At 49.6% G+C, this 16,010-nt stretch overlaps 1 protein-coding gene across 1 annotated transcript in view; it reads right to left on the bottom strand.

Moving 5' to 3' along the window:
- Positions 1–8,853: 8,853 nt before the first annotated feature.
- ARK2C (arkadia (RNF111) C-terminal like ring finger ubiquitin ligase 2C) overlaps positions 8,854–16,010 on the bottom strand; it is an 80,259-nt gene continuing 73,102 nt past the window's right edge. Inside the window, exons 4-8 of the mRNA XM_079785327.1 lie at positions 14,694–14,823; positions 12,891–12,995; positions 12,485–12,580; positions 9,583–9,689; positions 8,854–9,058 (exon numbers count right to left, since the gene is read on the bottom strand). Of these exons, the coding sequence (XP_079641453.1) occupies positions 8,941–9,058; positions 9,583–9,689; positions 12,485–12,580; positions 12,891–12,995; positions 14,694–14,823 (556 nt within the window). The 3' untranslated portion in view covers positions 8,854–8,940. The remainder of the gene's footprint in view (positions 9,059–9,582; positions 9,690–12,484; positions 12,581–12,890; positions 12,996–14,693; positions 14,824–16,010) is intronic.

Below are 16,010 nucleotides of genomic sequence, written 5' to 3'. Positions count from 1 at the left end.
TCAGAGACAAGTCTACATGAAAGACTATTTGGAAAGAACCTTGATTATATTGCTTTCGAGTAACTGCTAACCAAGTATTTCCAAATAAGTGTCTCCAGGGGTCTACATCAAAGAAAAGATTAAAACTGGTTTGCAATTAGCAGGAGCTATTTACATACAAACTGTTGCACCGCAGTCTAAAAAACACTTTTACTCTTGAGTAGGTTAAACAAAAGCCTGCCGTTATTATTTCCTCAGCTCTGGCTGAACAACCCTTTCCTCCCAAGGGTTTGAAAGGAGTTAACTCAGCCAGTTCAGACACGGTATGAATCTGATGAGGTGGGGTCACCCCGGTGAGGTCAGAAGCACTGTGGGTGCCCCTCTTCCCATGGACCCCTGTGCTGCGTGTCCATCCTAAATGGCACCCGCATTACTCCCAGCCCCTTGGCAGAGCATGGCACTGGCGGGCACCCAAATGCCCTGAGCGAGGACAAGGTGAGGGGCTTCAGAAACAGGTGGGAAGTTTGGCCTCAGAAAAGAAAAAGGAGGAGGTTTGGGACAGATGAATGAGAGTGAATGAATGAATGCCCTTTGAGAGTGAATGAATGAATGCCCTTTAAAGGAGGAAAGAGCACAGTTAGCCCTAAGTTTAATGGGAAGGTTGGGTAGTGGCACCTGGCTGGGGGGTCGGGAGGTGGTGTTGATTATGAGCCTGAGGGAAGATGGGTTTGCGCTTCCAGCCTAGAGGTCTCAATAAGGCCTGGGGCGAGGTGAGATAGTGTGTGATGGTTAATTTTATGTGTCACTCTGGCCCCTGGGAGCCCAGATTAAACGTGATTTCCAGGTGTGTCTGTGAGAGTGTTTCTAGATGAGGATAGCGTTTGAATCAGTGGACTTGGTCAAGTGGATCACTCTCCCTGACGTGGGGGAGGGGGGCCCTCATCCCATCCACTGAGGCCTGAATAGAACAAAATGGAGGGGAAGGGAGACTTTGTCCGCCTCCCGCCTGCCTGCTTCATGGGACATCGCTCTTCTGCTCTTGCACTGAGACGGACACCTTTGGCTCTCCCGGTCCTCAGGCCTTCGGACTCAAACAAAGGACAGAACCGGCTTTCCTGGGTCCCAGCTGGCAGACGACAGGTCGTGGGACTCTTCTGCCTCCATAATCACAGGAGCTAATTCTTTCTCTTGATAAATCTCCAGATATACAGAGAGATCTAAATCCACCCATCCATCCATCCATCCATCCATCCATCCATCCATCATTCATCTATCTATCTATCTATCTATCTATCTATCTATCTATCTATCTATATATCTATCTATCATCTATCTATCTACTATCATCTCCTATTGGTTCTGTTCCCCTGAGAGCCCTGACTAATACAGACAGGTTCTCTTCCTCCTTAACCTCTTGGGGATCTTCGTGGTGATGAGAGTCTCGGCCTGCACAGAGGATGAGCCTGCATGTTTTCTGAGAAGTCCCTTTCCTCCCGGGCACTGCAATGGAAAGTGCGGGAAGGGAGTAGCGATTAGGAAGGGTACATATGCCCATGTAAATGGGGTAGGACAAAATCCAAGGAAAGAGAACCATTTCCCCAAAATTGCTCAGGCCTTTCCTCCTAGGGGAACCTCTGCTGTGTAAACAGAGATTACCTAGACGAGGATAACCAAGGAGGTGGTGTCTATAAATAAAGACCTGTGGCATGTAGAAACCTAGTCTACCCATCCACATTTTTACAGCTGGAAACTGGGGAAGGGAAGTGTCTTTCCCATCCACACACAGGTGAGCGGTGGGGCCAGGACTAGCGAGCCCTGATTCGTGGATCGAGAGACGTAGATGGAAAATGTGGAAAGCGACAGACAGCATCTGGGATCATCTTCCTTGAACAAAAACGAGGGATTTAAACATTCATTAACCTAATGTAAACTGTGGGCTTTAGTTAATAATAACGTATGGATGTTGGCTCATCAATTGTAACCATGTACCACACCAAGGCAAGATGTGAATAATAGAAGTAACTGAGCCGTGGTGGAGAAGAGAATGTATCAGAACTCGGAACATTCTGCTCATTTTTCTGTAAGCCTAAAACTGCTCTAAAAAGTGAAGGCTATTACTTTTACAAATATTCCTTAATATGGGTTCTGTTTGCAGTTTATGAAAGAAAGCCATCTTTCGGTTCACTGACCCGCACACAGAGACCAGGCTCTAGAGTCTAGATGATGCTGAGTGTCTGAATTGGGCTTTTCCAAAGGAAAAAGAAATCCATGCCAACTGTCAAAATCACATTCCGTCTCCCCTACAGAGAAACTGAGGTGCCCTCCAGGTCAAAACACAAGAGGTTACATTTGAAGATTAATCAAGAACGGAAACTTTCCCCTTTAAAAACCATAAACTAACGTTTAGGAAACAGGTGAATTAGATGTTTGGTTCACAGCATGGAACAGATTCTTTGAGAGACAAAGAGGGTGAAGAAAATAATGCCTGAGACAGGAGAAGAAGGAGGAGGTGGAGGAGGAGGCGTGGAAGGGAAGCAGAGGAAGAAGAAAAGGGAGGGGAGGAGGGAGAAGGGAAGCAGGTGAAAGACAGGGAGGGAGGAGGAGGAACAGGCCGGTGTGGAGAAAGATACCATCTGGGCCTCCAATCGATCGTGGACAAAGACAAGGTCTGTGAGAGGCTTTCTCCAGGCGCCCCCCCCCCCCCCGCCCGCTCCACACACACACACACACACACACACACACATATACACACCCCGGGTCTGCACAGAAATAAGCACCCTGCACCAATGAGGTGTAGTTAGCAATGCAGGTCATTTTTATTAGTTATAAATAAAGTACAAAAAATCCACCAAAAGTGAATCTAAGCATTTACACGATTCCTAATGTCTCCGCCTTTTCATTGATGCACTATTGCTTTAATATTCATAATAAATATTCTTCTAGCTTTCTGCTATAAAATAGTCTATGTAGCAAAATGTTGCACAGCACAACAGAACAGAACAGCAGGAGGATTACAAAAAAGGACAATCAACACTGAGGATAATCCTTCCACTTACCAGGGGCAACCAAATTACCCCCTGGAGGGCCCGGTGTGGCTGGCTCCACAGCTGAGAAATGAGCTGCAGCCAAGGCCAGGGGTGGGACTGGGGGCGGGGAGGGCTGCGGTGAGGAGTGGGGGGCACAGGCCAGCCAGGGCAAAGGGCCCCTTCCCACTCTGACCCTGCAGAGCAGCGTAAGGCATGTCCGTCCAGGAGCCTTGCCAAGAGGGCAGTGTCTGCCAGGCCCAGCGGCGGTGGTCTGCGCCCGGTGGGCCACTCCACAGGCCCTCTCCAAGGAAAGCAGGAGAACAAGGCTCCAGGGCGGAGGCAGAAAGGGAAGCTGGGCAGGCAGCAGGCGGGAAGCCCAGGGAACGAGACCCATAGTCCAGCCGGAGCAAAGTTGGGGCTTAGGGACCATGCACGGCCCAGCCACTTCTCCAAGCCTGGCCAGGCAGTGCTGCGAATTGGGCATCCACTTCCTCCCCCATCAGCACCATCCCAGGGGGCCTCACGTGGAGGGTGGGCTGCTCCTTTAGGCAAAGGCAGTGATGTCAAGAGGCAAGAGGCAAGACGGGCTGGAAAGGAGGGGCAGGAGGAGAGGAGGGAAGAGGCAGGCATGCGGAAAGCACAGGAGTAATCTCCCACTCGGGGCCAGGCTTCCTCTGGGGGCATGGACCTCCTCTCTCTCCTTTAGCTCAAAGGCATCGCAGCTCACAGCTGTGCCAGGCTTCGAGGCCACCACTTCCCCAAACCCTCCCCTAGCACTCCTCTGGGGGCGGTGAGACTGGAGCCCACCCCCACCCACAGCAGCACCCCCTGCCCATAGCCCCTTGGAGCAATGGCAGAGAGTAAAGAGGAGATACTAGGGAGGAGAAGCCATGAGTCTAAAATCTGCGTCCCAATCTGTTATCAAGGGTGATGCCTCGATAATAAAGTCTCCAAGAGATGCTAGGATGGGGTGCCAATTCTAAATACCATAGCTTGGGGCTCACCCCATCCCCATAACTAACAAGACATGGATTTCAGCTCACTCTCCAAGTGACCGCCAAGCCTTGTGAAAGCACATGTCCTGTATCCAGGGATGAGTCCATGTGTCCTGCCTCCCTGTCACTCCAGGACACTGCATATAAAAGGACAGAAACCCTCCGGATATTTCCTTTGAGCAAATCCACCGGATACTTTCACTGTCTACTCTGTTCCTCTCCTCTTCTTTCCTTCCTTCCTTTCTTCTCTCCTGAGAGGGTGACTTAACACAGCATGGTAGTCTCCCACCGAATCCGTGTCATTTTCTCTGAGTCCCAGGGACCCTGGAGACCCTCCAGCTCACCTCCAGCCCCTCCACCCCCAAACCCAGAAAACTGAGACACAGAGAGGCCAAGGGATTTGTTCAAGGTCACAGAGAAGGTTACAAAAGAGCTGGTCTGAAAACCTGAGCCTCCTAATCTCCAGTCCAGGGTTCATTCTAATAAACCAGGCTCCTGCTGGTCATGTCCGAAGGGAACATTCTGGAACCAGAGGGTTTTGTAGCCCAGGTGGAGAGAGTGACTGCCAGTGCCCCCAGAGCTTCCTCAGAAGATGGAGGCAGGGTGGGCTGAGGTGTGGGAAGGGCAAGGGAAGACAGGTTAGTGATGAGGAGTTAGGGGGACAAGGGTAGCAAGTGAAAGGATTATCCCAGTCTGCTGACGAGTGCAAATTATATTAATATATGTGCTAAATACAGTCACTATATTGGAGTTTTTTCACTAGATCACAGCATACAGAATCAAAGGTTTGCATTTCATATGGAATGTATCCAAAGAGGCCAGCACCACAGTAGGACAGCTTGCAATCACACACCCTGATATTTGGACGAAATAAAGTTCGCGGAATTTTATTTAAAAATTTTTTTTTTTGTATTCGTAGTTGTTTGTCATCGTACCAATGCATGCAAAGCATTCCACTCCCAGAAACAACGGCAAAATGAGGTAATAGGAGTAATAAAAAAAATTAGTATCCTTTCTAAATAAATAAATTATAATTAAAAATGCAAAATAACTATAAAAATAATTAAATAAGAACCCACGATATCTACAAGTTAGTCATAAATTATGATTGTTAAATATAAGGCATTTAAACTCACAAAACCCTGTAAACTAGCAACGTGCCATGTTTTTTGTTTTTTGTTTTATGTTTTTCTATCAGCTGAAATCGCTCTAGCATTTGCTCTACGCGCGCGCAGGAGATGAAACACGAGGGTGGGGGGACCTGACAGACGTTGCTACAGCCCCACGCGGGGAGTGTGTGTCCCGCCGGCCGGCGGAGGGGCGGGTGGCTTGGGGGATTTCTTCAGGAAAAAAAAAAATCTGGTGCTTTTTCTTCACCATTGAAAAAACTGTGCTTGTTCGTTAGGCGTAAAGGGTTAAGAATACTTGCACGGAGGCTGGGGACTTTTGCAGAAGAGGAGCTAGAGTCCCGCCACAGGTGGTAGGCGAGGGCTGCAGGGCCCAAGGGGGTCCTGGCAAGTGGAGGAGCTCCGTGCCCCAACCTTTGTCCTCACAGGCCAGGCTGTGGTGTTGGTTTCGAGATTGGTGTCCTCGGTGGACCCACTGCGGCCAGGGCTGCGCTGTGGCTAGGAGGCCCAACTTGATCCTGGGGCAGCTCTTGCCCCAGAAGGCACTCATGCGTCTCAGTCAAGAAAGGGTCTGAGTCCCTTGAGTTGAGCAGAAGGAGGGGGACCGGGGGTCTCTCCTCCTGGAGGTGGTGGGTGTGAGATGCTGAGGCCTGAGCCTGCCTCTTCTCCACTTTTCCCAGCTCCTGGACCAAGGGGGAAGGGGCCTCGAGGGGGCAGAAGCACAGACACCCTGTCCTCTCTTGTTGGCCAGACAGCTGCCCCGATAAAGGTGCTTGGAGGTGCCTGGGACTCTGTCACCTCCTGTGCCCCCCTGCAGGGAAGAGGGCCCCAAAGAGATGAGGGGAAGGGGGCTTTAAGCTCTATCCCCAAAGCTAGTGCTGACCTCTTCCCTCCAGGTGATCCCCACCCACCCCAGTCAGTGCCTAAAGTTAGCCTGGGGCGCTCGGGGAGCCTGCAGACAACTGGGAGGAGGAGGAGACTACATCCCACTCTCAGCCTCTGAAACAGACATCGGTGCCCACAGCAAGTCATTTCAACAGCTCAGTTGGCACACAGCTCTAATGACTTGAATGATGTATTGATGTCAGGGAGGATCAGAGAATGTGAGTGTTGGAAGGAAATTTAGCAAGCATCTAATCCAACCTCCTCATGTGGCAGCAGAGGAAACTGAGGCCCAGAGAGGGGAAGGCAGGTTTCTAGCACGACCCACTTTGTCAGTGAAGAGCCAAGACGGAACCCAGGACTCCAGCTCTCACTCCATCTGGCCTTCCCACTGACTCCCTCTACCTACTGGCCTTTCAAACTGGCCTTAGAGAGAACAAGAGCCCAAGACTAAGAGTGGAGTGACCTTCCCTAGACCACCCTGGCTACCTGTGGGTCGAAACAGGGTGGGGAGAATTCCCAACTTCCAGGGGCAACTAGTAACTAGCTTTCCCCAAAATTCTGACTCAGAAGTACTTTCCACTTTGTCGGGGTCTCCACCTTTAGCCCTAGAGACACTGTTCACATACTGGAATCAGTGAAGGGGACAAGGTCATGCTCATTGCCATTAACCCAGAATTAGACTATTCACCATTTTTGCACTATTCTTTGTGTCTTAGCTCCTCAGCTACAGTGTAAGCTTCCAGAGGAGGGATTTCTTCTTTGCTATCGCCTGTCCCAACACCTGCACTGGCAGGTGCTCAGGAAAGATGGCTTAGCCTGAGGAACATTCTTGTGCAACCTCCCACCAGGAGTCACTTCCCCCACTCTGCCTATAGGTGTCCAGAGTAGCCATCCCTCCACCTGACAGTTCCCGTTGTGCTAGAAGGTTCTGCCTCAAGCCAAAATCTGCCTCCCAGTCATTTTTACCCATTGGTCCTGGTTTTACCCTTTGTAGCAGCAATGCAGACTCAATTTCCTTAACCTTATGAATTCCTTCATATATATGATAAATATCCTGGAACCCCTAGTCTTCTCTTATTGATACAAGGGCATTGAGACTTGGGTGGGGGACAGGCCTTTGAGGGCAGTGCAAATGAGGGGCAGGAGGAGGGGAGGGGTAAAGGAAGAGAGCAGAATCCCAGCTGAGCTGGGGGTTTCCTCTTATTGATAAAGAAAGTTGGGTTGGGATTGGTGGATTTGGTGGAATTTGGTAGATTTTTCCATCTCCATCCCTCTGTTCTCCCATCTCTCCGCTCCCCTTGAGGTTCAGAAAAGCTGCGGGGTGGTGCAGTAAGACACACTATATGGTGTCACCTGGAACTTCAGGTCTGCCTTTCCTACCGCCCTCATCCCTACACCCCAAGGAGGTTCCCAAGAGAGACCGTCAATGTGTGGGCAGGTAGTATTAATCCTCACAATAGCTAGGTGAGGTAGAAAAGTGGAAATGGAGATGCACTGTTGCTTCTCCCCACTCTAAGGAGAAGGAAACTGAGGCACAGAGAAAGAAAGGGGCTTACCCAACATTATCAAAGAGTCAGAGAAAGAGCCAGAGGCTAGGGACACAGTGCCTCCCAAACCCAGCCAACAAGGTCTCAGGGCCAGGACCATCTCCAAGGGTCTCCATCAAGATTTGAGCCATCCCAAAGGAAGTTCAAAGTTCTCCTCAAGGTCCACAGTATTTGGCCTCAGCCCTTGAGTGCTAGCTGAGAGCACTTTGGCCAGGACCAAGTATCCATCACCTATGCTATCTTAGCTTCATCATCTGGTTAATTTTTTGCATAGGGAGGCAGTGGCCAAATTGCCTCTTTGGGACAGGGCATAAGCAGGCTGAAAGGAAGAAGTTGGCCTGAGCAGGGGTATCCTGGCTCTGAGGAACCTGGTGGCTACTTTAGTTGAAGGCTGGCCCCTCCCTGATTCAGTGTGGAACGGGGGGCGGGGGGTTGGTGGCTGGAGCTAAGTGGATGGACTCTGGTACTGGGGGTCCCTCCTTCAAGACAGAATGACAGAATTCTTCTGTTACCTACTCAACCTCCACCTTTCCAATCCCGGCTGAGCCCCTCAGAGGCCCATCTAAGACCCCCATCTGCTCCTTCTCCAGTCCTTCCCATTCTCAGATGGCCCCTTCCATGCTCCATGCATTGTAAACATGAGAAAAACCAAAGCAAAGGGAAAAACCAAAATGGAAAACAAAACAAGGACACCCCCATCCCCCTCCCTGGTGAAAAAAAAAATTATCCTTTTTTTCATCGTAAACAGGATTTGGCATTTTTTTTTTTTTCACTTCTGATTCCTTTTCCCATTTCTCTCTTAAAGATGGGAAGATTTGGGCTGTCGTTGGTTGGTTCGGTCAGGCACCAAAACAAGAAACTCAATGAGAAATATTTGGTGCGAATTCGGTAATAGCGACATGTCCACCACAAGATGACTAGAGCACCACACACAACATTTTTCTTAAGCTAACATGCTCTGGTTGCCATCCACAGAAATAGCTAGAGACCCCTACATGGTTTCTACGTGGTCGAGAGGTATATATACAATCCTTCAAAGGGCAGGATTGAGGGGCCGGTCTATCAGCTAGGACCTTCAGGATCACGTCTAGATTCTCAGCAGCATGGGCCCCCCCTTCCCACCCCTGCTCTGGGCACGGCCAGCTCCCTCCCTCCCGCGCAGCGAGGCAGATGGGGACAGTCACCATTCTGGATGGGTGGGTCCTCCCCGACCCTTCCTTTCCCTCGGACACTGATACCACCAACTCCTCTTTCCACAAAATGTGCTTGCAGGCTTTTCCTCTACGTCAAATGGCTCAGAAGGCAAAGTTTGGCTGCAAGGGCTATGGCCGTGGGGGGACCTGGTGAAGGAAAATGGGGCATCCACTGGCTAATTCCTTCCTCAGCTGTCAGCTCCCAGTTGTGTCTCAATGTCCACCCGGCAGATGGGGCATTTCTTGCTCATGGCGAGCCACTGGTCCACACAGAGTTGGTGAAAAAGATGCATACAGGGTAGGCGTCTGGAAGAGAGGGGGAGAGTCAGAGGAATGCCTGAGGGGAAGAACCCCAGGGCTGTGCCAGGAGTTGAGGGATAACGGCTACTCAAGGGACCAGGAGACTCACACCCAGGACTACTGGGGGAAAGGCCAAAGAGGGTCATGGGAGCTCTGCCACCGAGTGAGGCTGTGGCTGGGATGAGAAATCACTACAGGAAGGAGAACCCCCAAATTCCCCTTCTGCATGCAGCCTCTCAGTGCAGCCTGAAACAAAGCCATGACTTTGTCTTAGACCATCCAGGCCGAATAGCAGGCTGTTCTCTGAAACTTAGCATCTATAAGTCCATACCCATAGGCAGCACACATCTAGAATGTTCCCCACCCCATCATCCTAGAACAACCATGAAGCACACTATGGCACACTTGGCACACACATAAACACACACACACACACATACACAAGCAAACCCTACCCGACACACAGCACATGACTGATCACCAACACCCACGAGGGAAAGGAGACGGAATCCAAGAGGCTGGCCTCCTACCTCACATCTTCTCCATCCTCCAGCATAGACAGACAAATTGTGCATTTCTCATCAGTGTCTGACTCCTCCCCCTCTTCCTTCTTGCCTTTGCCATTCTGGGGTCTTCTCTACGAGAAACAAAGGAGGAGCATGTTACCTAGAGCAGACTCACCTGGTGGTTTTGACCCTTGCAGCCTCTTCCCCCACCTCTGTCCTCCAGGGAGGCAGTCTCTTTTTAAGCTCCTAAGTTACACCCAGACTTCTAGGCTCTTCCCAGGCCCTTCTCCCTGCCTAATCTCCAACCCTCCTCCTTGCTGCAGAATACAGAGGGTTAAAGCCAAATGAACTTTATTATTGTTGTTCCCGGCAATCCATGTCCCAGGCATAAACTTTACACTGCCCTAGGAGCATAGAGTTTGGAAAGGGATTGGATACCAATGAATCAATCCTTTGCAAAATGGTGGCTGTGCATAAACAGCTTCACCTTTTCTGTTCCCCTTATCCTGTTTACTCCTCCTTACACCCTTTCCAACCTAGATCCCTGTCTCCAGCCTTCGCCTCCACTTTCAGATCTAGCATGCTTCATCCATCCATCCATCCATGCATTCATTCATCTAATTTTCTTTCCTTCTTTCCTTTCTCCCTCCTTCTCTTTCCTTCCTTCCTTCCTTCCTTCCTTCCTTCCTTCCTTCCTTCCTTCCTTCCTTCCTCCCTCCCTCCCTCCCTCCCTCCTTTCCTCCCTCCCTCCCTCCTTCCCTCCCTCCCTCTCTCCCTCCCTTCTTTCCTTCCTTCCTTCCTTCCTTCTTCTCTCCATTCCTTCCTTCCTTTATTCCTTCTACTTACAAATGTCTATTGTGAGGAGCTAAAGATGAGCTCTGGCTTGACCACATGAGTATGTTCCTGCTCTGAGATTCTCAGTGCTTGTCAAGCTTTTAATTCTTAGATTTTTAAATTTTTATTTATTTGTCTTCATATCAGACTATATGTTTAGAGCAGTTTTAGTTTACATAAAAATTGAACAGAAAATATAGTGTGTTCCCACTTCCCTCTGCCTCTCAGCATACACAGTTTGCCCTATTATTCGCATCTCACCTTAGTGTGATGCATTTGTTGCAACTGATGAACCAATAATGATATACTACTATTAACTGAAGTCTTCTGGTTTACATTAGGGTTTACTCTTTGTGTTAAACAGCCCTTTGCGTTTTGACAAATGCATATTATCATGTGTCCACCATTACATACAAAATTGTGTCACTGCCTTAAAAATCCCCTGTGGATCACCTATTAATTCTTTCCTCCCTCTCCTGAGGCCCCTGGCAATAACTGATCTTTTATTGTCTTTAGTTTTAGCCTTTTCTGGAATGGTATGTAGTTGGAATCATACACTATGCAGCCTTTTTATGCTGGCTTCTTCCACTTTGTAATATGCATTTCCAGTCCTTCATGTCTTTTTATAGCTTAACTAGAGGCCTGGTGCACAAAATTCATGCATGGGATGGGGGGGGTCCCCCCTCAGCTCAGCCTGCACCCTCTCCAATCCAGAACTCTTTGGGGGATGTTTGACTGCTGGTTTAGGCCCGATCCCACAGAGATCGGTTCATCCCTCTCACAATCCTGGAATGCTGGCTCCTAATTGCTCACCTGCCTGCCTGCCTGGTCGCCTCTAACTGCCCCCCTCCCCCACCAGCCTGATCACCCCTCACTGCCTCTGAGTGCTGGCCTGATTGCCCCTAACTGCCCACCCTGCTGGCCTGGTCACCCCCAACTGCCCCTCAGTCACCCCTCACGACCCCCCTGCCCAGCCAGGCCGCCCCATGCAGCCCGCTGTTCAGTCATTTGGTCGTCCCTCACTAACCCCCCTGCTGGCCTGGTCACTCCCAACTGGCCCCCCTCACTGGCCTGGTCACCCCTCATAGCCCCCCTGCCAGCCTGGTCTCCCCATGCAGCCTGCTGTTCAGTCATTTGGTCGTCCCTTACCACCCCCCCTGTCATTCTGGTTGCCCCCAACTGCCCCCCTCTGCTGGCCTGGTTGCCCCTAATTGCCCCCCCCTGCTGGCCTGGTCACCCCTCACGCCCCCCCCCCCGCCCCCCGCTGGCCTGGTCGCCCCACGCAGCCTGCTTGTTCAGTCGTTTGGTCGCCCCTCACTAACCCCCCTGCCTGCCTGGTAGTAGGCAGCCATCTTGTGAAGGCGTGAGGGTCAATTTGCATATTACCACTTTACTATATAGGATAGTTCATTTCTTGTTATCATTAAATAATATTCCATTGTATGAATGAACCACAGTCTGTTTGTCCATTCACTTATTGAGGGACATCTTAGTTGCTTTTAAATTTTTAAATTAAATTTAAAAATTTTTAAACTTAGATTCCTGGCTTCTAATCCTACCTCAGATTCCTGGCAACAATTCTAGAGAATCTACCTCTAGAGGCTTAGGGTAGAGCCTGTGAATATGTGGCTTTAAAAGTTCCCCAGATGATCTTGATGCTCAATGAGAATTGGAAATGCTGCTCTGAAGCCTTAGTTGCCCATTTGTCTACATGTGAGACTGGAGTTGAAATTCTTTTCTAAGGCAAGTCTTAGCCTTCTGTGAAGGCACTCCCCTTGCTCATCCCACTAGATACTAACATTCATTTCCCTGTACACCTTCCTAATATACTAACTCACAAGTCCACATGCACACACATACCCGGCCTCCTCCCTTACTAATGAGAGGCCACCATCTCCCCTCCTGGTTACACCTGACAGAGGCAAAGAGAAAACCTGGGAAGGTATTGCCGCTTCAGAGCATCTAATTAGAGCAAAGGCTTCTAGATTTTGGACTGTGCCCCTCTGTGGACAACCAGGCCGAAGTTAACTAGACAACCTACATCCTCCCACCCTCACCCTTACTATACATGCTGGCCTGCTGGCTGACTCACCTTCTTGTACTTGTGGGGGAAGGTGAACCTCTCAATGGTGTTCTGTACAGCTCCTCGAGTCACATTTCCCAACCTGTCCTCAAGCTGCAGCAGCTCCTGCAAAGAGAAAAATGTGGACGTGTGCGCTCGTGTGCAAAGGCACATGTACACATGTGATGAGAAGGAGAGGCACTGACAGATGTTAGCAGGAAGCATTCAGAAGAACTTGTCTGAAAGAACGAAATATCTCTACTTGCTCTCAGTTTCTTTCTCTTCCTCTCAACCCCAAGGCTCCTCCTGCCCCACTCATGCCCTACCCACCAGCAAGGGAAAAGGAGAGAGGACATGATAAATGACAATAGCTCCTCCACCAACCCCACTGGAGCCAAGCTGGCCAGAGGATTCCCAGACAGAGGGGCAGGCGTACCTCATAGCTCTCCCGCACAGCAGAGATGTGTCTGCTGGGGTTCAGTCCCTGGAGAGCAAGGAAGTGAAGCTGAGGGTAAGGGTAGTTTCGGATTTCATGGACAACCTGTTGGGGAGAAAATGCCTCAGATAGGATTCAAGGCTTCATGATCCCAGCGTCCGTCCGACTCCTCCTCCCATAACTGCCAATCTGCATACCCTGAGACACTGGGCAGAAGTGCCATTTTTCCTACTCCTGGTCTCCCTCACCCCCTCAAGAACCAAGCTTATGCTGGACCAGCCCCAGAAAGAATAACAAAATCAGTGAGGTAACACCTGGCCTGATGGGTCATTTATTTCATGCCAGCAGGTACTGTTCTAGGACCTTCAGATAGCTAACGAGTTTAATGATCTCATTGGATTTGCAATGTGGGTGCAATTACTATCCCCATTTTACTGATAGGGTAAATGAGACATGGGCACATTTAGTAAGTGGCCCAACTTATGCAACCAAGCGGCAGAACCACCATTTCAAACCCAGGCAGTTGGGGAGGTGGGGGCAGAGTCAATTCCCTCCCCCTTGACTCCACATTGTCTGACCCAGGTGGGGCAAGTGAGGGCACAACATTTAAGGGGGCACTGTGATTGAGACAAGTAATATTTTATTGCAACATTTTTTTAAAAAATCAAAATTAATATAAAATATGTGTAATGAACAAAATGTCAAATTTTTCAATACATAGAGGATCTGCCCCTGTACTTGTTTGGTGCTGCCTCACTCACCTCCCCCCGACCCAGGTGTGAGTCAGAGGGCCAGGTGTCCAGCATAGCTCCTCGTCTTATTCACTGCATGCCCCTGGCCTGCTACTTAACCTTTCTAAGCCTCAGTTTGCTCATCTGTAACATAGGGATATTACCTCTTCATGTGAAGTTATCGAGAGGCTTAAATAATTCATTTAAATTGCTTAGAACAGTGCCTGGTATGCAGTAAGTGCTCAGTAAATGTTAGCTTTTATTCTCAGTAAATAGTGCTTTATAACAGGAACCAGAGGACCTCAGGGCTGAAAGACTGCTGAGATTACTGCCCCACGGCCCTCATTTTACAGATAAGGAGACTGAGGTGCTGAGTGGTTAAAGGCAGAGACAAGGACTGGCAGGCTGGAATTGGGGGCAGCAACATGAAGAAGCTGCCTGGGAATAAGAAGATTTTCAGTCTTTTGCTGCATTATTATTGTTGTTGTTGTTAGTTTAATGAAACATCTTCACCTTCATTCCATGCAGCTTGCAATGCCCCCAAAGGGAACCTGATCCTTTTGCAGACTCAGCGCCCTGCAGTGAGGAGAAGCCAGCCCCCTGCAGGAAGTTGACTGGATCAGCAGCCAGGCCACCCCTTGGGTCTCTTATGTTCCTCACACCAGTCCTGTGAGGTGGGCCAGGCAGGTGTCTTCATCCCATTTCACAGATAAGTAAATTAACACCCACGCAGGTACTGACCCTGAGAAATTAACTAAGTGCAAGTCATACAGGGTCCAGAGACCACCCTGCTTGCTCTTAGCTCTGAGCCTTTCCCCACACCTGCAACTACCCCATTTCACCCTCCATTGCCCCACCCAGTCCTTGCAGCTAAGCTTCTAGTGCAACAGGCACTCTCAAGTCAGAGTGGGAGTAAGAGTTGGGAGGGGAGGGGAGCAGTTGGCCTGCCTGGGAGCAAGACACACAGAGGAACAGGACACAGGGAGCAGGACACAAGGGAGCTGCAGGCCTCAGCCCACCATGTCCCCCAACAGGCAACAGGAGTCCATTCTTGGCAGAGCCCCCTACTCACCATCTGCGTGGAGGAGGAGTTTCTGGGAAAGTGGTGCATTCGAGGCGTCGCTAGGTAATGCTGATAGTGCTGAAGGATGGGCCGCACCTGGAACTGAGCAGGGCTCAAGCTGGCGTCCACACTGAGATCCCTGCGGGGACACGGCCACAGTGAGCCACAGGGGGTACTCAGCCATCGGGTTACAGAAGGGGCCTCAGACATCCAGCCCATGGTGGAGAACCAGAGTCACACACTGCCAGAGCTGCAAGAAACTGGACCTCAGTCACCCGTCCCCTCGCTTTACAGACTGAAATGAGACCCAGAGAAGAAAGAGCTCTGCAAGGTCTGAAGGGGCTAGAACAGTTAAGACCTCATATAACTTTTTGAAACGAGTGCACCTAAGCACCCTTCCAGGACACAGCCCGCCCCCCGAGAGAAATGCTAAAAGAAAAATCCAAATAGAGCTGGTCAGGGATTCGGAGCAAAGACAAGGTCCAAATAGAGTGGAGGGGGTAGAGGCCATACTTCAACCACTTGGAGCAAACAAGAGAAGAGGGGCTCAGCTTCTGTGTGTCGGGACCTGTTACCCTGGACCCCACCCCCACCCCACTCCTAAAAGTATAGGAAAATTTATTTTCCTTAAAAATTGATCCATTCATGCAACTGAAAAGGAACCAGGGCTCCTTGGGGAAATGGCTAATTTCTGGTCTGGAGCATGAAATGTGCAAAATGAGATTGAGGGAAACATTTTATCATAACTGAACACACTACCAGGGTCATATCAAAACCATCCTGAAGAGGTGGGAACTGGCCAGCGTTTGGACAATTTGCATGTCAATGAGCATCACTGCAATAGATTGAAACACATCAGACGGGTACAAATCCACAAGGTGAACTGACCCTAAAGAAGACTGGTCCCTTTGAAGAATGCTAAGGAGCCAACTCCTCATTTTGAAAACTAGTAAATAAAGTGGTGTGGGGGGGGGGGCAGACAACCATTTATCTTGTCTTTCTTCTATTAACTGTACTTCAGGGTAACCAAGTAGTTGATGAAGGAAAATTTCTCTTATAAAATTTTTCTAGCTAATAAAAGAGTAAGGAATGATTAAACTCATTTTTGTGTACCCTAAAGAAATAAAGGATCTTGCAGGCAAGGATCGACAATTGCTACTAACATCTCAAAAGGAGAGACAACCAGCTTCTGCTGGAAAAAAACAACACCACCTTCAAAGTATTTTTGCCAAAAAGTAAGAGCCGGACCAAAATCTGCTCAAATCTTGATCTGTGGGGAACATAGGACACTGAGGAACATTGTAAGTGATACCACCAGAATGTGAC

Source organism: Cnephaeus nilssonii, assembly GCF_951640355.1.
Source record: "Cnephaeus nilssonii genome assembly, chromosome: 11".
Lineage (NCBI taxonomy): Eukaryota > Metazoa > Chordata > Mammalia > Chiroptera > Vespertilionidae > Cnephaeus > Cnephaeus nilssonii.
Note: the sequence above shows the minus strand (reverse complement) of the source record. Positions and strands in the feature narration are given on the sequence as shown.